The following is a 25,540-nucleotide window of genomic DNA, read 5'->3' on the forward strand; positions in this document are numbered from 1 at the left end:
TATCCCCTCTGTGAGGATGTGAAGTACTGCCAGCTATGCCAGGAGAAATAGGGCAGTGGATGAGTAACATATGCCAGCACAGCTAGCTGGAATTTAATAAAGATTTATATGTTATTTGAATGTCAAAGTGATTTGTACAGATGCTTGTGTTGAAAATGTATTTGTAAAGTTGCTTGTGTTAAAAATGCATCAACAGTGTGTCCTGCTGGACAGAGGAAGAAATGTGCATGTATTATTCTAACTGTTGAAACGTATATATTCTAACAGAAGATACTGGAAGAGAGGAGGTTAATCTTAATCCACTTGACTTTGAAAAATAGTAAGAAACTGAATTACTTAATTTAGGCCATAAAGATAATATCTTACAGTTCTCAATGCAGCCAGAGACAAAAAAATCTGTACTTCCTGGATTGTCATCAGGGTGAACTAATTGCTACTCAGGAAGGGAAATTGTTTTATGACTTCCCAGAGCTGCAGAATATCTTAGCAAGGCTGTGTGTGTGTGTATGTGTGTGTGTGTGTGTGTATGTGTGTGTGTGTGTGCCCACAACAGGATACATCTGGTGGCTAGAGGTACTCAGGCTCAAACCCTGTACCTTGGGTACAGGTAAAAATAGCCTAAAGTCCCTAGCCACTATCACTTGTGAATTTATGCCTCACATTTTTGTTCTGTTCCTCTGGTTTTCAGGAACGGTAAAACAAAACCTTTTATTCTAGCAATTTTCTAAGGTTATAAAATCAGTATTTGAAATGTGTCCCTATTTTGGGGCTGTATTCCCCCATTATTGGCTTTTTTCTGTATTTTTGTGCTAAGAGGTTGAGAGCTATGGTGAGAAGTGAGAACTCAATTCACTAAATGACATGATAAACATTTATGTTTGTCTTCCTGTCTTTCAAGAAACTGCTGATTTAGCGTAGTGGTATGTTGCTCTGACTGTAGTGCATAGGGTTCTGGGTTCAAGACTAGGCAGTGGAATGTATGGTAGTAACACAACATTGTATGCAAGCAACTTTCCAAAATCATACAAGCAATGTTTAAAATGTGTCCCCCCAATTGATTATAAGTTGAAAAAGCTGTGCAACATGCCTATGGCATATACTGCTGTGATTCTGTATTTATATATTGTGTGTAAAAGTAGACTGTTATCATGGAAATATTTTGAATAGGGCAGTTTTGTCATTATTGGTGCAGGCATTTTTATTTCATTGCCTACTTGAAAAATGTTCAAACAATAAATGTAAAATGCAATTGTGTGTGGAAGCAGACCTTTATTATGGAAATGGTCTGAATAGGACAGTTTTGTCATTATTGGTGCATGCATTTTGGTTCATTGCCTACTGGAAAATGTTCAAACAATACATTTAAAATGCTATTGTGTGTGGAAGTAGACTGTTATCATGGAAATGTTCTGAATAGGGCAGTTTTGTCATTACTGGTGCATGCATTTTGCTTCATTGCCTACTGGAAAAATGTTCAAACAATAAATTTAAAATGCAGTTGTGTGTGGAAGTAGACCTTTATGATGGAAATGTTCTGAATAGGACAGTTTTGTCATTATTGGTTAATGCATTTTTGTTTCATTGCCTACTTGAAAAACTCCACAACATTATTCCAGGGAGATGCCAAATAGTGGAATCACAGGAGTCGCACCACTGTCTATGCCAGCAGACCTTAGGCTGGTTGTTCTCCACTTAAACACATCAGTCTCCCCATACAACTGCTGTAACAGTAAGTCTGCAATGACACACCAGCAGACCAGACAAGTCCTGTATGTTGTTGATAGTGTGAGGAATGAAACCTCTCTGTCTAGTGGCTTGTGTGGCTCACTGGGCCAGGGACTGGAGCATGGGCAATGGTGCTGATGGTTCAAATTTGGCAGCATCCAACATCTTTTGCATGTCAGGTACTCATATGGTGGTATTCCTGCAGACTGTCATAACTCCTCAATCAGTTATTGCAAGAAAGCTGGACAAAGCCAGAGTGAATGGGGGCACAAAGGGCCATACCTGCATACAGACAGTATACATGCTCTGAGTAACCTAGCAGGTGGCTAGTATAGTATAACATCACACTGCAACAAGTCAGATTACCTGCAGGTTGTAAAGGCCATCACTTAACTGTGTCAGTAGCTACAAGTCAGTGACAGCTGTTTACAATATAGTACCAGAAAACCACAAATGCATGAGGAACACAGCATACATATGGGGCGAAATGCTGGACATTCTGCAAAAAACATGTACAGGGAGAGGTATGCAGACTGTCACCCTGTGTGTGGTTTTATATAATGTACCCCAGTCACATCATACCTCTTAATCTCATAGAGCAGGAAATCTGGCCAAAGCCATGAATAAAAGTGGGACCAAGTCCCACAAATAGGGATAGGTTTTATATAGTTGCTCCTACAAACATAGAATTTCAATAGAATAAAAGGTCTTGCATTAGTATGAATCTCCTGATGTGTATGGAGTCTGAAACTCAAATGTCTGTCATTAATTACTGACTTCAGTGTTCTCTGATCTGCCACTAATCTGCTGGTAAACCACAATGTTATGTGAAATTAATCAAAAATATGAGGCAAACTTCTGGACAGTCTGTGAAGCTCTGCACAGCTCTGTGGTATGAGTCACATATTAAGGTCAGCAAACAGCTGGGCAATCCCTTGGACAATATCAGGGAACTGCAGTGCTGTGGTAACAAGTGCAGCAGCCAATGGCCTGCAGCATGTTTAATCCCAGACTGGAGTACAGGTAGCTCTGGCCTGGAGTCACTTTGTCAGTACTGAAAATCACACTGGGCATGCTCCTACATTTAGCTAACTTGAGCCCAAGTCTGTGGCCTCTACCACCCAAAGACCTGATATTTGGAAATATTTATATAGATATAATGGGTGGGGATGTATGAATGTCCCCACATACCATAGAATGATGCGGTTATCTGCACTTAGACATCACAACAGTTGTCCAATGGAACCAGACCAACACTGCAGCAGTACATAATCCAATCACCCAAAACCCCTGTGCCTGCAGACTGTCACCCTGTAGACAGACACAGGTACGCAGGTGGTGTAATGTACAATGGGTGCAATGCATACCTTGGACAGGCCATATTGTCCCTGACCACATGTCCTCCTATCAAACTGCAAGCAGCCACATATGGCCAGACAGGTAAGTATACACACATAGCAGAGATATTACCAGGTATCCCACCCTAGAACACTAGATAAAATAACAGTACCGAGCAGTATCACTCTGCAGCCACACATGCTGTCTAACAGAAGGCCACTTTGTGTATTCCACAAGTACTGTACCTGCAGCAACATATATAACAGACATAACCTGTGTCATGTGGAATATTTACGGTGAGCTGTAGTGTGTATTACTAAATAGGTAGGAGATGTGTGTGTGTGTGTGTGTGTGTGTGTGTGTGTGTGTGTGTGTGTGTGTGTGTGTGTGTGTGTGTGTGTGTGTGTGTGTGTGTCTTTGTGTGTGCATCAGTATATCCCCTCACAGCCATATGGACATTACAATATGGGATATCTCCATGCAATGGTATGCATTTTATGGCCCTGTGACTGTCTGCTGGCCTCTAAAGTCCCTCATGCACAAGGCCTGCTGATGTCATCCACCTTAAGAGTACTGGCTGATAGCCTAATAACAGATAAACACTGTGGTGCATGCTATAGTATGTGCTACTAGATAGGTAGGGGTTCTAATCTCACATTATCCAACTTGCCTGTATGTGTAAATATATCCCTTTAGACAAGCCTGTATGGGCTATCGCTGTGCAATGATTATACATTTAGTGCCCTGTGACTAGCTCCTGGCCCCAACATTGCCCTCCTTTACAAGGCCTGCTGATACCATACACCTTAAGAGTGCTGGCTGACACTCTGATATCAGATAAACATCGTGGAGCATGTTATAAGTACTGCAAGCTATAATGTGTGTTACTAGATAGGTAGGGATTCTAATCTCACAGGATCCAAGTTGTGGTGTGTGAGTGTGTGTGTGTGTGTGTGTGTGTGTGTGTGTGTGTGTGTGTGTGTGTGTGTGTGTGTGTGTGTGTGTTTGTGTGCAAACATATTCCCTTGCAGCACTAGAGACATGGCCATCTGGCCTATCTCTGTGCATTGGTTATGCATTTTATGGCTTTGTGGGTAGCCGCTGGCCCTATATCATCCACATCTACATAAGCATAATTTATGTCTGCCACCATGTAGATTTGTACGTGCAGCATACAAAGGTGCCACGTATCAAGGGTAGCAGACCTTGCCACAGGGTATGAAAGCAGGATGATGCTGACTTTCCCAATTTTTCCATGATGCACTATTCTACATATATGCACCTAGGGAGCTATGCATACATACTGGCATACCTTGCTGACACCTTATTTCTGCTGTGCTGCTTTGCCATCCTGTATTGCCGCCATGTGCCCATAGTTGAACCACTCAGCCTCCTGGGACACAAATATATACAGGTCCACGACACACCTGTCATTCTGTAACACTACTGACAGTGTACCAACAGGTGACAAAGATACGTAAAGTTTGATGTGTAGTCAAGACACATGCCAGCATACAGTACCTGTTGTGACCCACAACAACTGCCATGGCATAGCACTATTGTACTACACAAACATGTAAAGTAATATAATCACCCTATGCAAGAAACACATATGCAAGTCCCTACAGTGATGGCATGGATTCCAGGGATGTGGCATAGGTATCATCACATGCTCAGAGTGTGGTGCAAGGTTGCCAGAGGCCTAGAGTGTGCCAAACAGATGACAGCTGAATTTGGTAAGAGTTTGAGTTGAGCTGTCTTTGGCTGTGTTTGGGCATTTGCCTACCCATTAATTATGGCTTTGTTCTGTTTTTATGCTGTAGAAGGTTGAGAGCTATGTTAAGCATAGCTCTCAAGCAGACAGGAACAAATGTCCAGTAAACAGGGACATAGCCAGAGTACATCAGGGACATTCAGGGACACTTTTACAATATTAGACCTATGTATGTGTGACACTGACAGACTGAGGGGAGATGAATTACAGTACATCGTTTGATGTTACTGGAGTATACACCGTTGCTTAGTGTCACTATGTCTTACGTGTAATCCACTATCTTTACTACAACAGGCAACCATTGCAGGAGGGATTGACAGGAACAGGGCAGAGACGTGATTCAAAGTATAGACATTTGAGAGGCATGCCTGCAGGTGTTGGTCAGCAGAGTATCACTGACAAGTCAATATCATAGATCTAATACAAACCTACTGTTGTAATCCCTATTCCCCATATATCCATCCTCCCATCTACATCACATTTTATGGGGAAATCTAGTACATATCTGGTAGAGTGATGTATTCCTTTTTTAAAAAGCTTTCCTTTGCAAATGCTTTGCACATATGTGCAGTCTGCATGAGTAAAAACACATACATACCTGTTCCCCATAAGCAGTTGATTGCCTTTTTTAGGTAATGCTCATTAACAGGTAATTGTCTCTGCATCAATCTGTGGCTCAAAATTGCTAACTGGATCAAAAAAAGCTACATTGCACTATCATTAGTAAATGATATGGCACCACAGTGCAATATATGAGGGCTTGGCCTCTTTCTTAGTTGTTGACATGGACATACATAGTGAAAGGCAGGTAGGGATGAGGAGAAAGAGTGTACAAAAGAACTGTAAATTTCCATTTCTTGTACAGCAACAGCTGTGCATTTTGAAAGATTTTGTGGATGAATTTGGACTCTCAAACCCCAGAGAGAGGGGTGAGGACAACATAAATGTGTTGTCAAGCCATTTGGACCAAATTAGTTGTGTCCAGTGGACACGTGTGCAAAAAGAAGAACTATGTATGGAGCAATCTTTTTTTTGTGGGACAGGTGCCCATTTTTTTTTATAAGGAGAGAGTGGAATGTTGTGGAAGGGATTATAGGTACATGTGGGGAGGTAAGTTGGGTAGGAGAGGATGCAATTGCAAACAGATAAGATAGACAAGACAGCAGACAGGGGTGGTGTGTCACACATGAGGGGGTAAACACCATGGATGGGGATGGAGTTGTGGAATCTGAGATGCACTTGCCTCCAGATGGCAGCAGCATGACTGAGGTCCCCATCCATGGGCAGTCGACACTGCTCCTTCACTACCCCGAAGGTGACTGTACTGGAGGATGGGCACCATGGCCAGCTGGCCCTACCAGGTTGTCCAGTCTGCCCTTAATCTGGCATAGATGACATTCATAGCTTCTATGAATGATCCTGAGCACCATGGCCAGTAGTTGATCTTCGATGGATACTGCCCCTCTGCCACCGCTCCCGGGGGGGTTAGGCCTTGTCCTCTGAGGTGGTTCCAAGATGTTACAGGGCTAGCAGAGGGGGCACCACCAGCTTGAGTCCCAGAGGTGCTAGGACCCAGTGCCACATGCAGTTGAGGTAGGGTAGGCTGATTACTGGGAACCAGCCCACCCTGATGTGCTTGCACACCAGGTGTACCTATATAACCACCAAAGTGTACTGTTGGCTGAAATAGCGATACTTTGCTATTGGCATAATCATATAGATGATAAATCTGTGACAGAGGGATTACGCACTAGTAATTACATCATGTGACAGCGTGATACTTGAGAGACATGTATGTGTACAGTACAGATAGTAAACAAATATCATGCCTTGCTTGCAGGCATGGGGATAGAATCCAATAGCAATGACTGCAGAGGACATCTGTATCAACTGTATTAATTGACTGCAGCAACCTTTAACAGACATTTCAGGTATACAGCCATACCAAAGATTACACATTTTAGTTCATTTATTTTATTTAGTATTATTATTATACTTATTTCCTTTATTTTATGCTGTATTTTCACACTCCTGGTAATGATTGTAACAGTATGTGACATATAAACACACAATTATTTACTCATAATATGGGATACCTCACCTATTTACCTGTAGTTCCTGTGGAGAGAATATCTGTTAAAATTACATGACTGATACTGTAATATTTAGTGTTACATAGCACTGAATTCGAACCCTGGTCTGTGTGTGGCAAAATGCACTTCATACAGAGCATTTAGCATGCTGGGCAACTGAGTCATTGCAGATTACTGACTGACTGATATTTGCCTAGAGCTCACCTGGTACCAAAATATGACCTGGTAATAGTAGTACAGTTTTATACTAGATTGCAGTGACAGTTGAACATGCATGCATGAAATTTAAGCATGATAGAGATACCAGGTAACCTATACATTACTACATTTCATACAAAACAGCTCTGAATCGACACTTACTGCACAACAGACTTTATTAGATATATCTTCATGCAGGTACTGATATTTTGTTCATGTTTTTATTGCAGAACAGCTGTCATAATTGATTTCTTGCAAAACAGCCCTAATTCCACACTTATTGCACAACAGTCTTTATTACAGATACCTTCATGCAGTTACTGGTATAGTTTGGAGTATTTTATTGCACAAACAGTTGTCATTACGCAGGTGTTGCAATACTGCTGTAATTCCACAGTTACTGCACTACAAACTTTATTGTATATACTTTATTATGGTTAATGATTTACTCTTCCTTGCTTATGCCACTACAGTTGGCAGTATGCACTTATTGCAGTACAGTGTTAAGTCCACATTCATTGCAATATAATCTTTACTGTATATTCCTAATCACAGTTAATGCTTTACTCTTTCTTGCTTATTAGACTATAGATAAACTACATCTGTACTCAACACACTCATGGTGCAACCTGGCCAAGTACCTGGTATGCCTCGATGTTGCATGCCCTCTCCTCTGCAGCTGTTGGGAGAGAAGCACACCATTATGCATACCAGTTTATCAGACATTCAGATTAAGTATTGATGAAACAAAGGTACAACTACTTACAAACTTGTGGATCATTCCCTGCCCAAGCTTCTCAGACCCAGATGTCACAGATAGAACATACAGACTCCCAATCAGACTGCCAAAAAGTCATGACTGGAGTCCCACAGAGATTGTTCCTGGGTCTTCCCCTGTTTGGCATCTACTTCTCAGAAGTCCATTACAACACAGAGGGATGCTGGCTGACCAAATTCACATACAATTGTAAGCTGGGAGCCATTATTAACTCCCCAAGTGATACAGACATCCTACAGAAAACCTCACTGAGACCAATGACTGGCGTTGAAACTATGGCCTTAGCCTACTGCAAAAAATGCATTGTCATCCCCTTTGGGAAAAACTCAGTTCCCACTAATTACCACATCGATGGGAGCCCAATGAACACTGAAGACGTTATAAGAGATCTGGGGACACAGGTTGACAGCAACCTCTTCTTCGACCACCACATTGCCACTGTGGTCAGAAAGTCCTTCTATGTGGCACATCTTATAACAAGGGTTTTGCATCTAGGAAGAAAGAGGTCATCATTTCTTTCTACTCTTCCCTCATTAGACCAATCATAGAGTATAATGCTCCATTTGGCATGCACCTCACCAGACACCTGCAACACCTGGAGAGGCTACAAATGTACCTCACAAAGAGGATTCTAATCCTTAAACACATGTCCTACATGGACAGGCTCAAAAAACTTGAGCTATTCTCTGTCTCATATTGTCTACTAAGAGGCGATCTCTGCTTGACTTACAAAGTCATGTCTGAACCAGCTCTGTTAGAAATGCTACATCTAAAGAAATCCCAATCCTTCCAGACCACATTCTCCAGAGACCTCAACCTCATTACCACAATCAACAAAACATGCTGGAGGGACAAGTTCATAACCCAGAGACTGCCCATGCTCTGGAATAGACCTCCCATACATGTCAAGCAGAGCACCTCACTAGCCCTGTTCAAGAGAAATCTTGAGTGGATGGGAAATAAAAAGTTTACCCTGGGTATCACTCCAGTGGCTCTACTTGATAGAGGCACTGGAAACTAATGACAGGCAGCACAATGCCAGGGCACTTCTATGGGCTAGGTTTGTAAAGGCCCCAGTGCCATTAGCCTAGTACACACCTATGAACCTATAAAGATATTCCCCTTCCTGCACTTCAGGTCATCATGGTGATGATGAACCTGCTTACCTGTGTGAGGGATACCTGTCACACTGGTGAGTTCACATCCCAGATGGTCCCAGGCCTCTGTCTTGCACTCTGAGCCCTGGAACCCTCCCTGCAGCAGCCAGTCATCATATTTTTTTACCAAAATTCCAACCATGACCCTGGACTTCCGAATGCCCCACTGCTACACCCACAAGTGCTCACTCTTTCCAGTGCCAACCATAGTCACTACATAGGTAGAATTCCAACAGATTATGCTGTAGTCCCACTTAGTGACCTTAACATAGCCTGTTTTACAACCCTTAAACACCATTGGGCAATATTGAAAAATGTGGCATGTCGCTTAGCAGCATGCAGACCAGTGCAGTTAAGCTGAGCAGTGTGAAAACCCGAAGACCCATCTGCTTAGCAGTGCGCAAACCAGCCAAGCAGTGCCAATCAGTGCATAAAAATTATCATCTGTTATTTTGTTTATACAGTGTTTAGCACATCTTAACAGGTCTTAGCAGAGTTTAGCTGAGCACAGCAGGCTAATATTTAAAAATAATTTGCATAATTTGTATTTCAAAAATAAATATTTACTTGCCCTTCTTTGTATTCAAACCCTGTACCTACTGCACATGAGGCCATAACTCTACTCATTTAGCTATGTGGATATGTGAAATCTTGCTATACTTTTACATATAACTCTGAGCTACCTTTAAACAGTGTTGAGCACCACACCAGGCCTCGCAAACCTGCTCAACTATGCTTAAACTTGACCTTTAACTAAATAACTAAATACATCCGGTTTCTATTTTTAGATGTCTGGCAGGTATCTCAGCACCGCTTAACACTGCTACACTCCATGCCATGCCACGCAAACATGATTTAAAAAAATAAATAAATAAATTATATTGATATATTACATTTGGACAGTGCAGGGAGTGTGTTACTTATCTGCAGACACAGTTCACACCACACTTCCTACACTGATTCAATAACCATGTTCCAAGGCTCTCACTCAGCAATGAGCCATGATTAATATGCATGGTGTTCTGCCAAGAGGGAACCATGTATACAGACATGGTAACATTTCAGGTAGGTTCTGCACTATGTTTGCACAGATTTTATTAAATCTAGGGGTATATCTTACAGCATATCATGTACTGTGCATTATACATTCTATATTGGCATGAAAGTATATTTATAAAACCTAATACATCAACAATATTCATGTGCTGGAGTTCCTACACATACAGATCACCATAGACAAACTCTGATACCATATCTTAGCCAACTATAGGCTACCCTCTATGTCCCATTTAGCTCATAATGCATACTTGGGACCAACTAGAGAAACTTACTATCCAACCTGACACCCTACCCATGACTTTAATTACTCCTCTATGGTATGGGGATCTTATTTGGCCTCACATCATCAGGCGCACTGATTCCTGAACTTTGCAAATACAAATACCATTACTCATAATATGGGAGAATGTTGCACCCTCCTACAATGTCTCATCCTTCCTGGTAAGGTCCAACCATAACGTTGCCTCCTCTGACATCAAAATGAACTTTGCAATCTCATTAAAACCAGTAACTATTCCAAGGCAAATTACCTTTTATTGAGTGATGGTTTGTCAAAGTTCTATGCTCCTCCAAACTGAGAGAACGCAGCAGCCTATGCTGAATTCCTCTCAGAAATGCTAAGCAACCATATCAGTTGCTGCATAGAGGCTGCTGTACCTACCAGAAATAAGCTCAGGACTAGCCCCAGAAACAAGCTGCCATGGTGGCATCCCAAAATAAACATGATATATAACAAAAGGAAAAAAGTTATGGCAAAACTCAGGAAGGGTAATTCACATAAGGTTAAAAACCCTCTCATCAAACTAAATAGGAAACTAAAGGGGCTAATTAGGTCAAGCAAAATCAATGTTGAGGTTAAGATAGCTTCCCAGGTGAAAGTTGACTATAAGGCCTTCTACAGCTATGTCAGAAACCTCAGGGGCAGCACACAGCAATGTGCTGAAATGGTGGTTAATTGTGTCACATTTACAGTCAACAATCCTGGTGATACACCAAATCTGTTAGTGGACTAATTCAGTTCCAAATTTGCTCCATTCTCACCCCAACCATCCCCCAAAAATACCATTACACATAACCTCACCAAAATTGACTAGGGAGCACATACTGGCTGCACTCACTAAAGCTGATAACATGATCATAATAGAATCCAATACCACCTCTGTTCCAGGGTGCAATATGATTTTATTCTATTATTTTATTTATTTATATGACATTTACTGGGAAAGTTCAACTGGGACAGAACCCATTTTCACCGAAATGCTTCAGATGAATGTCTTTAGAATGTGGGAGGAAACTACAGCACCTGGAAGAAACCCACATGAACACAGGGAGAACATGCAGACTCCACACAGAAGGCACCTCAGCTGAGAATCGAACTGGAGTACCTCTTGCTGTGAGGTGACAATGCTAACCACTACACCACTGCATAAAAATGTCAATAAATGTTCATTTAATTTATTAATAATATTTTATCCTGAACTATGACTACAGATTTAATAATATAAAGAAGTTTAGGAAAAAGTGTGATTTTTATTAATTGAATATACCTTCAAACAAAATAATAAGTATTTAATTTATTGATCAAAGATTCTATATCTCTTGTTATGATGTTATAATTTTCATTAATAATTTTGTTCAAATTGTCAAAAATACCTTTTCCTTGATATTTAATTTGTTCTTTAATAATATTAGAATTAATAATTGCATTTATATGGTTTTGCTATGATTTATTAGCAATATTTTGTTTTACTCGTATTAAAATAAATTTTTGATATATTTTCAAAAAAACTAATAGGTTTTAACATTTCTTCTATTGAATTGTTTATCTCTCCTGTTGTTAAGATAATATCATTCGTGAAAAATTGTATTTTAGAAGAGAAAGCTTTATTAATTTTAAAACTCTCAATGTTACATTTCTTATGAATTCTGCAAATGACTTATTGCAAATATCAAATAATGGAGAAAGAGGGCATTCTGCTTAATACTCTTGTTAATATCTAATCCATTTGAAAGAAAAATACCCATTTTTAACATAAGCTTTTGAACCACCATAAATATTTATCAACATTAAAATAAACTCATCAGGAAAGCTGTATATTTTTAGACATTTAAAATGATAATTGCAATCTATAGTATCAAAAGCCTTTTCCAAATCCAGACTTATAACATTTTATTTTATTAATATTAGTATAATCTATAAATGGTAATGATTTCCTTTTATTATCATGTGCCTTACGCAAAATAAAAACATCATGGTAATTATCCAAATCTGTATTTAAGGAAAAAAAATAATTTATTGGTTAAAATGGACATAAACCCTTTATAATCACTATTTAGTAATGAAATAGGTCTATATGATGTGCATGGTCATTATCTTCCTTGAATACAGGACACTTTAAACTATATTTCCAAAATGGTGGAATTTACTTTAAATTAGGACACAAACTTTCTTAAATAATAAGAAATAATCCTAAGGTAAAAGTTTACATATTTCTGAGGTAATGCCATCTTGAACTGGAGCTTTATTGTTTTTAAGCTTTATTATCTGTCTTTAATTTCATTAATAGCAATTTATTTCATTGTATTTTTAGTATGATCTTCTGATAACTTGTTTTTATTAATAATCCTCAAAATTACATTAAAAGCACCTGCAGTCACTTGAAACAAATGTCCAATGTGTCCAAGGAAGCAGGAAACAAGCACTTTTAAAAACATGATTTATTGCTCAAAACCACAGCACATAGAAATCCCAGATTTCTATGTGTTGTGGTTTTGTGCAATAAATCGTGCTTTTAAAAGTGCTTGCTTCCTGCTTCCTTGGGCACCTTGGACTCTTGTTTTTATTAATATTTCTTAAAAAGTTTATAAATTCTCATCCTCAGTCGTTACTTTCAATATTTATTTTTTTAAAAATATTTATTGAGTATATATATATATATATATATATAGAGAGAGAGAGAGAGAGAGAGAAAGAGCAATAGATATAGATAATATTTCTTCAATATCTGGAGACTTTTTTCCCCATTTGTTTCATTGATTATGCATTTAATTTGATTAGCCTTGCCAATTAATTTGGATCTATTAGCAAGTCTATGAAGACCCCGTGATGTAGATGCATATTAGTTTAATTTTAATTTCTCTAATGCCTATTCTCTTTTATGCATTAGTATTTGTTGATATTTCATATTAATATAAAATTATTTTTTTCTGCACAATAGAAATTAAAACTTTGCTGAAGAAAATGTTATTATGGAGCACCATAACTATATCAATTTAGTTTAGGTGGTATGTAAAAACCTATGTACACATTTTAGATTCTGTTGACAGAATTTTAGAAGTAGCGATGCAATCTTCATGACTTAGTCTAACAGTATTGCAAAATAATATGTCATGCCAAGATTTCATACCTAGGAAAATAGATCAGAATAATATTATGTTTTAAATCAAGGTAGCTCAAATAACTTTAAAATTCCTAAATATTTTGGAATTTTGATAAGTGTGCTTATGTGGCTATAAATAAGGCACTCTCAGATGTAAACAGAAGTGCTAGCATAAGACAAATAAATAGCAAGCAATATATGCATTAGCTATGATATACTGTACGACTATATTTCTAAATACATCCCATTAACAGTAGCATTGTCGCCTCATAGCAAGACGTTGTCCCGTTCGATTCTCAGCTAGAGCGTCTTCTGTGTGGAGCATACGTGAATGGGGTGTGCCTTTGTTGAAGATTGTGCGTCAGGACTGGTAACCCGGTATGTAAAAATCCACTACCAATCATTAGTGGACCGGAGTTCCGCTGTGGCGACCCCTAACTGGGAAAAGCCGAAAGACACAAACAAACCTCTATCTATATATATATTTATATGTGTGTGTGTGTGTGTGTGTGTGTGTGTGTGTGTGTGTGTGTGTGTGTGTGTGTATGTATATGTATATGTATATATATATATATATATATATATATATATATATATGTGTATATATATATATATATATATATATATATATATATGTGTGTGTGTGTGTGGCGTGTGTGTGTGTGTCTGTATACACACACACACACACACACACACACACACACACACACACACACACACACACACACACACGCACACACACATACGATTGCAGGATTAGCATTACTGCCTCAAGATGTTTTGTTATCCAGTTCAGTTATTGGCTGTGGTGGTTTCTGTATGAATTCTGCATGTCGTTCTTGTATCTGCATGTTTTTTTTTCCTTACCAGGTGCTATGGTTTCCTCCAACAGTCCAAAATTAAGCTATAATGAATTAGAACTAGTGATTCTTCATAATGCAGGTGGGTATTCATGTCATGTGTGCACATGTATGCATATGCTACCATAGACTTTCATCATACCCAGGATTATGTTTACTGCCTTGAGTCCATGGTGTGCCAAGGGAGGCATCATCTTCCCTGCAAATGTGAATAGGATGATGCAGGTATGAAAACAGAAAGAATGAACAAGCATAACAGATTGTAATAAAAAGCATACTGTGCTGGAATTTACTAAAATAACAGAATTGTTTAATGTGAGAAGGCGTTATAAACCTGAAAAAATAGAATAATTAATAATCTCAGAAAAATAAAGAGGATGCATTCAAAAATAAAGAAAATATGAATTAAAAGAGCAGATTTTAATGGGGGAAGATCATATTAGTAGTATGAAAGACTAATCCAAGTACCCCTAATGTAATGGATATTAGACTTTTCATAAGCTATGTATTTCTCAGAATAGAGAAAATCTCCACTTGTAATGTACCAATGAACCTACATAAAAGGCTGAAACATGTTATACTAGTAACTAGTGAAGGCTGACAGTTTTAGCCTAAAAACATTAATAAATACCTGTAAAAATAAGTTAATGATCATAATGCTTTCAAAAGCCAGTGAGCCAGAACATACACGTCCTTGAGAGGCACTCTGCATATCTGTAGTAGTGCTGCCATAAATGAGGTTTGTAATTTATTTTTTCATATGGATCTATATTCTGCAAAAGTCTCTTTGGTTTGTTAGTATTAGCATTTGCTGTGGGATTTTCTGCCCTCGGTTTGGACCTTATTTTGGATGTAGTCCTAACATAATGGACATCATGCTTTTCATTCATAGGTTCACAGATTCATAGGATATTACTAGGATAACAGCTCAAGTGCCCTTACAAGCCAACCAGTTTTACCCAGATTTTACCCAATTTTCTATCCATAGGGAAAAGTTAACAAGGGTCATCAAGCGTGGTTTTGAAAATCTTTACAAACTGCCATTGTCCATGAGGGACACGGTTGCCACCCCATGAGTCAATTTGTGATTTTCTATCCCTTGATCCAGATTGCACTAGAAGATGGTCAAGGAAGAGCTCTGCATCATGTAAATCAGAAGCCTATTCCAGATGAGGCACAATCTGTGGGAAACATATCTGTCTCTCCAACATGATCTATTTGTGTCAGAGATCAGGTTTATATCCTTGGACCGGGCAACCCACACACAGTTAGTTTAGAGAATATGCAACACGTCTATCAGGGCTGGGTCAGAGACTGCCTTGTACTTCAGGTATAGATCACCCCTGAGTAATCATTAGGAACTGAATACAGTGATAGGGCATTTAATCAGTCCACATATGATATGTTAGTTATACCCTATATTCTTTTGATGAGAAACTTCTGAGGATACTCCAGCTGTTGCAGGTGCCTTGTGAGGTACATGCAAAAGGGTGCATTGTACTTGATTACTGATCTGATGAGGGCTGAGTACATTGGTGCTATGACATCCTTAGATCTGGATGCCATGCGTTAACTTATAAGCTGAGCCACATACAAGGATTTCGTCATCACCATCATGGACACACGGTGATCAAACTTCAGATTACTATCTTTCTGAGAACCCAGATCTCTCAACACTGGGTCCACTCATAGGGGAAGTGCTATCAATGTTATAATTTGTAGGGGTATTTGATTTCCCAAATGATATTATTATGCATTTCTTTGCATTTAGTTTGAGGCTGTGACTCTGAAACCAATCATTAGTATCTGCCAGAATTTTCTGTAGGATATCAGCACCATTTGGGAAGTCAGTGATTGCCCTTAAGTTGCAGTCATCAGCAAACTTGGTCAGCCAAAGGCTTTGCCTTGACATCTGAGAAGTATATCCCAAGCAGAATGAGGTCCAGCACTGAGCCCTGTGGTACTCCACTGGTGACTGGCTTCTTGCTGGATGTGGATTTCCCCACTCTAATAACATGTGTCCTATCCATGAGCTGTTGGATATCCATCTGGTGATGTGGAGGTTTATGTTCAATGTTGTGATTTTTTTATTGTGTCAAATGCCTCAGCCAGGTCAAGGTAGGTAGTACGCCATGTCCTATCCTCATCCATGTCCTTGCTGACCTTCTTAAAGAAGTCCACCAGAATGAACAGGCAGGACCTGCCCTTAACAATGCCAAATTGTGTTGGATCAAGAGTCTGGAGATTTCCTATATCATTGTTAATCAGGTGCAAGAGTATCCTTTCCAGTGCACATGAGGCTAATCAGATGTATGGGTTGGTAATTTTCTGGCTCTGTTGATGGCCCTGCATTGTGCAAAGGGACAATTGTTGTTGTCCTCCACTCTACTATGACAAAGCCTATTTGGAGACTGTGGTTAAGTAGAAATCTAAGTGGGTCCACTAGGTCATGTTTCAGGCTATTCAGTGGGAATCCTGTGACTCCATCAGGGCCCGTTGATGCCTTGTTTCTAACTTCAGAGATTGCAGTGACAACCTGTTCTATTGTGATAACAGGCAAAGTAATGATAAGGGGTATTTCATGGGGAGTGACTGGAAGTGATAAGGGGGTGAAATCTGAGCTGACTATTGGACAGGAGGTTTGGTATTTCTCTTGTCTGAGTATAGACAGTGTCATCTACAGCCAGCTCAGCACATTGTTGAGTGTTTCCCTTCAGATTTCATGTATAACTAAAAATTCTTTGTGGTTATCCTTTGCTTGGGAGGCTATTTTAGTCTGATATTTAGCTTTTGAGGACTTGACTAGTTCCCTAATTTGCATATTGAGACTAATGAAGGATTATTTTTCTTTGTTGTGCACCCTCCCACTTGATCTAGACAGGAATTTTTTCCTTCTGTTGTATAATCTATTCGTGCTAGGGGTCCCCCAGAGTGACTTGTTTTTTTTCCAGCTAGACCTAGGTTTAGTTCCATGGTACTGCCATTTCTATGCAGTTGTTTAAGTGGTTGTACAGGGTATTCGTGTATACTTCTGCATAGGCTTTCATGTTTTGGGTTGGGGACCTTTAAAATTACCTATGCTATCAGTTATTAGAAAGTAATTTGCCTTGGAAAAATTCTTTAGGGTTTTAGGGTTTGATGGGCATTCTATTTATTTCAAAGGAGACTGATTTATGATAAGATCTTACCAAAAATGACATTACACGGGGGATGGGGTGAGAGTACTATGTCAAGGATATTTGAGCTCCTAGTGGGAGTGCAAACCAGCTGTTCCAGAGCATTTGCATTGACAAGGTCCAGGAATCTCTGAGCCTGCATTTGGTTATATAGTATGTTTCCCAGTTTATGAAGTATTTTTCTCAATGTACAACTACTCTTGTGAAGTTGATTTTACTTAAATACATGTTAATGTCAATATATCTTTCTGGATTTGTTTTCTTTTGAATAGCATCATTCTGTTTAGTAATAATTTAACTATTGGAGTTGGATGTTAAAAATATTAGATGCTAATGAAGAACATTAGATGTTAGTCACCTTACTTATTACAATTCCTGGTAGCTGTTTATCTTACCAAACTGCTTCATGTTGGTTGTTGTCTTTCGGCTTTTCCCGGTTAGGAGTCGCTACAGCAGAACTCCGGTCCACTAATGATTGGCAGTAGATTTTCACGAACGCTGAGGTGCCAGCTCGATGTTCAACCTTCAATGAAGGCACGCCCATTTACGCATGTCTTTCGAATGCCCACCCAACTGCGGGGAGAACATGCAGACTCCACAGAGAAGGCACTCCCTGCACTTTAGCCGAGAATCGAACAGGAGAGCCTCTTGCTGTGAGGCAACAACGCTACCGCTGCACCACCGCGGCTGTACCAAACTGCTTCATGTACATTCTATAAATCCAATGTATAACTGCTTCATGTACATTCTATAAATCCAATGTATATGTTTCTTGTCATTTTAATTATTTGTATCCCATTATGATATGAGTGTATTATATAGACTGTATCCCTTGTGCTCAGGTTGTGGCTAAAAAGAATCAGAAAGCATTAGTCCACCCATACCAGCAAATGATTAAATAAATAAAAACATACTATGTCCACTTTTCAGAATTGATTTTATGCATCATCATTATTATTATGCAGTGACATGGAGAAGAACATATTGTCAAACATACTGTACTACACACAATGTCACCTGTGACCTTCCTGTTTTGTTTCCTAGGTCAGAAGATTACTTGACATAGTGCACAGCAAAGGGGAAGAAGCATCAAAATGTCTGGTCCATGTTCTGTTTCAAGGATGCACCACAAACACTGACCTTCAGTCCTGGTTTAATGAGATCTGCTTCCAACCATCGGTGCATGTACTGAGCAAACTAGTCATTGTTTCATGTCCTGGTAAGACAGCTGCCATTACATGATGGCAATTTTACTGCTTTGTGTGCTGTGGAAAGCCATGCTGTTCTTATAAGGCTAACATCACAGTTGTTAGTAAAGGCAATACTTTATCACATTGTGCTAGTGCTGTTGGCTGTAGGCGTGTTCCTCTTATTGAATGCTAAATATACAAAAGGCTGGATTTAACAAAAACAGAGGAAGTCAGCTATCCCACCACATGGTATTACATTAACTAACTTCTGTTAGTTACTACCAAAGTTGATTAAAAGAAGAGGTTCATGTCTGATGTTAATAGTTTGCCATGGGCCAGGTAATTAGAAAAGTTAAAAGTGCTCAGTATGATGAATAAACTGCATCAGATTTGAAACGTATAAATCTTGTACTGTAGTACAGTGTAATAGCCTCAATAGGAATCAATGGTTTAACATAAAGGAAACATGAGTACTATTCTATTCAGTGAACTCTTCACTAGTAGATTTTGCCAGAGACATATCAAGTGCATTTATGTCAAGAAAGTTATTAACTCATTTAATGTAATACTGCCTGTCCTATAAAACCGTCAAGCTCTACTGTGATTCTCAGTCACTGGTTACACATTCATAGAGCAGTAACATTGTGCTTACTTAGTTTAAATGTTCTGAAGTGAAATAATGCTTCTTTTTTGTGATGTCTTAAGTATTGTGTTCATTTTGCTTTTTTCAGTCACATCTTATTTCTTATATGACAATTTTCCTTAAGGTACTTTGTGTAGACAAATAAGCAAAGCTGCATCAATTTTGTAGTATTTTTTCATGAGCATTAGAAAAATGCCAAAGCATATAAAGAATTGTTATAAAAAAGTATACATTCAGTGAATAGCTTGATGTCATATGGCTAAAAGGGCCATTTCTACTAGAATTAGAGAACATTTACTTGGTATGAAGAACATGAACAGCCAACCCGCTAAAAGTGGGGGTGGTTCCAGCCTTGGACATCAATGTTAAGACAAATAGGAGTAGTATCAAGCAGCTGGTGGGCAGCTGGAGGTACTCCAAAAGCCAAAAAAAAAAAAAAAGAACAGGAGTAACAGTAACACTCTAAGTATTTTATGGAAGGGCTAGCAAGTAGGACTCTGGCATTCAGATGTTACAATTAGGAGCACTGGAACAATACTAGCCAAGCAATCATGTAGACCATACAATGGCTAGCTATATACACCGTCAGGTTGACATACTTAATAGTACTCACCTCCCAAACTAAGCAGTGCTGTACACAACAATCATCAGGTAAATTTGTGTCGACCTATCTAGTCACCAAGACTAGTTGTAAAATATAGCTATAACGTGGGAAGACTTTCAGTTAGGAACCAATGTTTCCAGTTTGTTTTGCTGGTTTGTTTGTTTTTGTAGATTATGCGTGTGTGTGTGTGTGTGTGTGTGTGTGTGTGTGTGTGTGTGTGTGTGTGTGTGTGTGTGTGTGTGTGTGTGTGTGTGTGTGTGTGTGTGTGTGTGTGTGTGTGTGTGTGTGTGTGTGTGTGTGTGTGTGTGTGTGTGTTTGTAGAGTTACTGAGTTTTCAAAGATACAGACAGTCAAACAAGACTGGGTATTTTACGGTTCAAAAGGCGAGACACATGCTACCAAGTATAAGGAGAGCGGTGCTAATCTATGAGGATAGCTGAAGCATTTAAGGCCTTTAATGTTCTTGGTAAAGGTATCTTTGAGGCCTTTCTAGTTGAGCAATATGCTTTGATTTATACATATGAAAAGGGGCATGACATTCAGTGATGGTCTGATAAGAGAAGAGTACAGTGGCAGGATGACTTCATCTTCTTGAAGATTTAACCTTCCAGATTAACTTGGCCGGATAAAGGGATTTCCTGACTATGGTGGAAACATGATGACTGAATGTGAGAGAATAGACCACATAAGTCTCCAGGTCTCTTATGGCCATATCTGTCCAAAGAGAAGTGCCATTTATGACATGTGAGGTGCAAGCAGCTTTTTGCACTGAATGCTACTATGCCGTGCATTCTTGCATTTAATGTGAGACTGTCTTCACTATACTAGGCATCTGCATATTCCAGGATTTACTGGAGCTATTTAATATCAGTGAATAAGAGAATAAGATTGTCCATCTTGCAGTAATCAGAAAACTTGGTCAACCACAACTGTAGGATATTGGACTGGATGTCTGCTAAAATAAACGCTAAATAGGAAAGAGAAATGATTCTAGAACTGACTCTTGCAATACCCCACTGGTTACAATTTTGTGTTCAGAGAGGATGCCATCATCTTTCACAACCAGGGACCTGTCAGCTAATTTGCAATACTTTGGATAACACAGATGTTTACATTAAGTTTGTCTAACTTTTTTAATTAGAAATACCATCATGAGAGATAGTATCAAAAGGCTTGGTCAGATCAAGATAAGCAGTGTGCACTGAGTGACCACTGTTCATAGCATCTATAACCTTTATAAAAGGCTCAGGAGACAAGTACTGCCCTTTATAAAACAAAACTGAATGGGGTCTAGGTCAATTAAGTTGCCTTTGTCTTTAGAGATAAGTTTTGCTATGATATGTTCCATGTCTTTGAATATAATGCTGGTGAGGCTGATGTGCCTATAATGGCCTTGATCTATAGAGGGTCCACCCTTATGTAGAAGAGTCATAGTGGCTTTTCTGCAGGCATCAGACATAAACTCTGTGGCTAGGCTGAGGTTAAACACGTTAAGCAGGGGCTCATATAGTATATACTTGACACTGATAAGAATGCAGCCTAGCATGTTGTCTAGTCCCCCGTAGAAGTATTATTTTTAGTCTTTTGACCAGTATTTTAAGATTTGTTCCAATGTGATTTCAGGGGAGTCTAAATTTTCAGGTATACTGGGGGCAGCAATGTGAATAGGTGGAGTAAAGGTGGCGTGCATTTAGCACTAAATTTGTCTGCTAATATATTGACTAATTCCTTAGGATGGCAAGATGTGATTTCATTATAATTTGGCTTGGTCCATTGTTAAGCAATATTTCTTATTCATTGAAAATAACTGAGGAAAGCTTTGTAGTTTCCTTTGGCACATGTGGTAAACATATGGTTATACTCTGCTTACATTTCTAATATCACTCAAGTTCCTTCCTAGCATGTTTCAGTGTGGTACTGAGATAAAGTAAATTAGGTAAGGAATACACACCTAGTAGAGGCTGGGAAGGTTTCATTTTACTAAGGGAAATAGAATAGCAAAGCAGTCTAAGGCCATCAATAAACCTGTTCTGCATTATATATTTTATATAAATTCCAGGTTAAGAAAAAAGTTATTTTAATGATATGTTCTTATTGGCTGTTATAATAAGTTGGTGCACACTGGCTTTGCATTTTGCTATCAGTTTTTGGGGTGGGTGTTCATTTATGTGCATCTGTGAAAATAGAATTTCAAATGCTTGATGAAGTCCTAGACAGATAAGACATTTGTCGAATTAATACCAAATTCAGTTATTATTTTTTTAATTCCAGCAGAATGTTTGGTAAAGGAAAAATGAAAATCAATAACCAGTAACCAGCAGTAATAAACAATAAGCACCTGAGCTAATGGAAGGAATGTTTCCCCAGCTCCCCAGTAAAAAGTATCCCTCTTTATTTCTAGTTGAGATTACATGGTAGAATAAAATGAAGGGCTTGTCAGAGAGGAGGCTAAAGAAGCTAATTCTGCTTGAGTTGGTGGTAGCTCAGGTGGATGTAAAAGATCCCATGACACCTATCAAAAAGTAGGGATTCTTTATATAAATATCTCTTATTTACAAAATATTTACATATTTACAAATATTTACCTATGTACAAATATATAAATATACAAATCTATTCCCACGTATCCATAATTTCCTTTACAACCATACTAAATTTTCATCCCTGTTCGACCTCCACTCATTTTTCCATAACCACCATCTGATTTTAGTCAATATTTTTGCTAAAACTCCATTTACCATTAAACATAATTTCATATATTCTTTCATTCAGTAAAACCCATATAACATAAAATAATGTTTTACTTGTTTTTTTAACATAGTCACTACTTCTATTCTTATCGTATCCGTATTAAATCATATCCATGTTTATTTTATCCACTTCTTTCATATCTTCAAAGAAAAACCTCTTTACGTAGTTTTCCCCATAATTTTTTTTACTCTTTTACATAAAAAAACACGTGTTCCATAGTTTCTCCTTCTTGACAATGAAAACATATTCTCTCACTTTTCTTTTTATATGGTATATTTCCTTTTACGGGCAATTTATCTATTAATTTATCATCTCCACAAAAAAATCCTGACATTCTACTTTCTGCTTACACCATTTGCTTCTTACTTTTATAGATTTTTTTTCATCTGTTAGATTTTCCCATGGCTTTACATAGTAATGTTTTATCATTACATTCTTACTCCATATTTTCCTATATTTTTCTATATCATCAATTTTTACTTTCCACAAAAATATTTTTCTTGGTAACATTTTATTTCTTCATTTATACACCTTTTTTCTCTTTTACTTTTTTTTCCATACCACCAAAATTTATCCTATTTATATTTACAGAGTTTTATTACTAATCTCTCATATTTTTTATTTATCCACTTTAACACTTTGTACAAGGTTAATTAAGCAACATATACCACAGGGTTAATTATCCCTAAACTTCCTTCTTCTTTATTTACATACAAAACTCCTGTTATTAATGGGTTTAGTCTAGAACACCATATAAATGAAAAAAATATCTGAAATAATTCATTTTCAAATCCTATTGGCAGCATAAATACAGTTGTTAAGTAAGCTATTTGCCCATTAGTACTGAATTTAACAAATAAGCATTTTCTCTGAATGATAACGTATGTGTTCTCCAGAAAAGACAGGTTTGTTTTATTTCTTCTATTGTTTTTCCCACTGAATTCTATTTACATCTTTACTCCCAAATTTTATACCTATTTATTTATTTTACATTTGTTTACTGGGAAATTCTGGCTGGACATATGTCCCTTTTTAGTGGAGGCCCGAGGAGAAAAGCTCCAGTTAATACATTTATATAACAAATATCAATAGCATCCAGAATGGAGGTAATACATATCAATGTAACACATATCATGGTAGAATTGCTAGTGGTTGCATTACATAATATAATTGTGTCTAGAATACATCAGTAGAGTATGAGAAATCAGTAGTATGTAGTATATGGGTGTACAGTCTGCTATGCACACAGGAATTATACAAGCTTATACAACTTTAGAGGACTTTTGTGCAGGCATGGGATAATGTAGATAGTGGGAGAGTGAAAGATTATGGTAAGGGTAATGTGATAAAGTGTATGTTGGTAGCATACATGTGGGTGATTAGAGGCAGGTTATGTTTTGGTTTTAAAATAACAATTTTGTGTATGAAGTTGGACTAGAAGATTTGTAGAGGAGTGAGCTGTCATTTGGGGGCAGAGCATGACCAGTGTGACTTGCTAAGGAGGTGTTGTTTAAACTGCTATTGAATAGAGGTAAGGATGCTATGGAGGTAATGTCAGCTGGGAATTTATTCCATATTTTACCAATGTAGTTGAAAAATAGGGACTCACCTGCTTGGTGTTTGGATAAGTAGGTTTTTATTTGTTGTTTGTTGGTAGAACATAGTGGTCTGTTGGTTACATAGGGTTGTAGAAGGGTTTGTAAGGATGGTATTTTGTCAGGATCTGAATGGTGTTTGTGTGCCATTGTTAACCGTGTATAGTGTGGGAGGAGGGGAGTTCTAGCCAGTTAAGTTGTTTATGAGCGAGGCAGTGGTGTGACCTAGTTGGTGAACTGGTGCCATATCTTGCTATTTTATTGTAACAGGATTCAAGTTTTTGTAGTTCAGATTTCTTGAGATTTGTGAGAATGAGGGTGGTATATAATAAGGTGGATATTAAATGAGTTTGGTATTTTTGGTGAGGTAGAATTTATTTCTGTATAATGTACCTAGTTTTTTATGCACCCTTTTCATTGTTTGGGAAATGTGAATATCAAATTTAAGTTTGCAGTCGATTTCAACCCCTAACAGCTTAGTGTGTGGTGATGGGATGATGATGGTATTGTTAGTTCAGGAGATGGAGAAGGTGCTGGGGGGGAGTGGTTTTGTTAGGGAAGTTGTTATTGGTCCTATGGAAGTTGTCAGTGTTAGTGAAAGACATTAGTGCAGTTGTCTTATGGTATAGTCTGAATCCATGTTTGGCATTAGTTAGGAGATTGTCAGAGAGGAGGTAGTCAGTAACCTGTTTGTGAACTACTTTTTCAAGTATTTTTGATAGTGGAGACAGTATTGCTATTGTTCTATAGTGGTTTAGTTCAGTTGATGGGCCGTCTTTGTGTAGGAGAGTGATATATGAGGGTTTCCAAATTGGGGGGACTTGGTGTTCAACTATGGATCTATTGATAAGTAGTGAAATGGGGTATGCTATACCTTCTTCTGTCATTTGTAAGTATTCATTGTAAAATATATATCCCGATCTGTACTATATCACCTAAACCCTTACTTTTCTCTTTATTTAATGCCACCCCTATCATCTCTAGGCACTCATTACTTCCTTTATCCAAATTTTGTTTTCTTACAATTATTATAATGTCATCTGCATATGTTAACAGAATTGGAATTATTAACCCTTCAAGTGTTATATACCCCACCTCCTTCATTTTGTAATTTATTTCACATACTATCACATTCATAACTAATGCAAAGAGTATACAGCTCATTGGACATCCCTGTCTTATACCACCCTTCATACATACCTCTTGGCTTAACCAAATA

General features: G+C 38.2%; 1 protein-coding gene across 1 annotated transcript in view; it reads left to right on the top strand.

Annotated features, from left to right (window-relative positions):
• Positions 1-25,540, top strand: part of LOC122796497 (nucleotide-binding oligomerization domain-containing protein 1-like) — a 636,277-nt gene that overhangs the window by 66,361 nt on the left and 544,376 nt on the right. Inside the window, exon 2 of the mRNA XM_044065027.1 lies at positions 18,583-18,757. Within this exon, the coding sequence (XP_043920962.1) occupies positions 18,583-18,757 (175 nt within the window). The remainder of the gene's footprint in view (positions 1-18,582; positions 18,758-25,540) is intronic.

The sequence above is a fragment of the Protopterus annectens genome, chromosome 3.part0 (genome assembly GCF_019279795.1).
Source record: "Protopterus annectens isolate FY-2018-M chromosome 3.part0, PAN1.0, whole genome shotgun sequence".
Taxonomy (NCBI): domain Eukaryota; kingdom Metazoa; phylum Chordata; order Ceratodontiformes; family Protopteridae; genus Protopterus; species Protopterus annectens.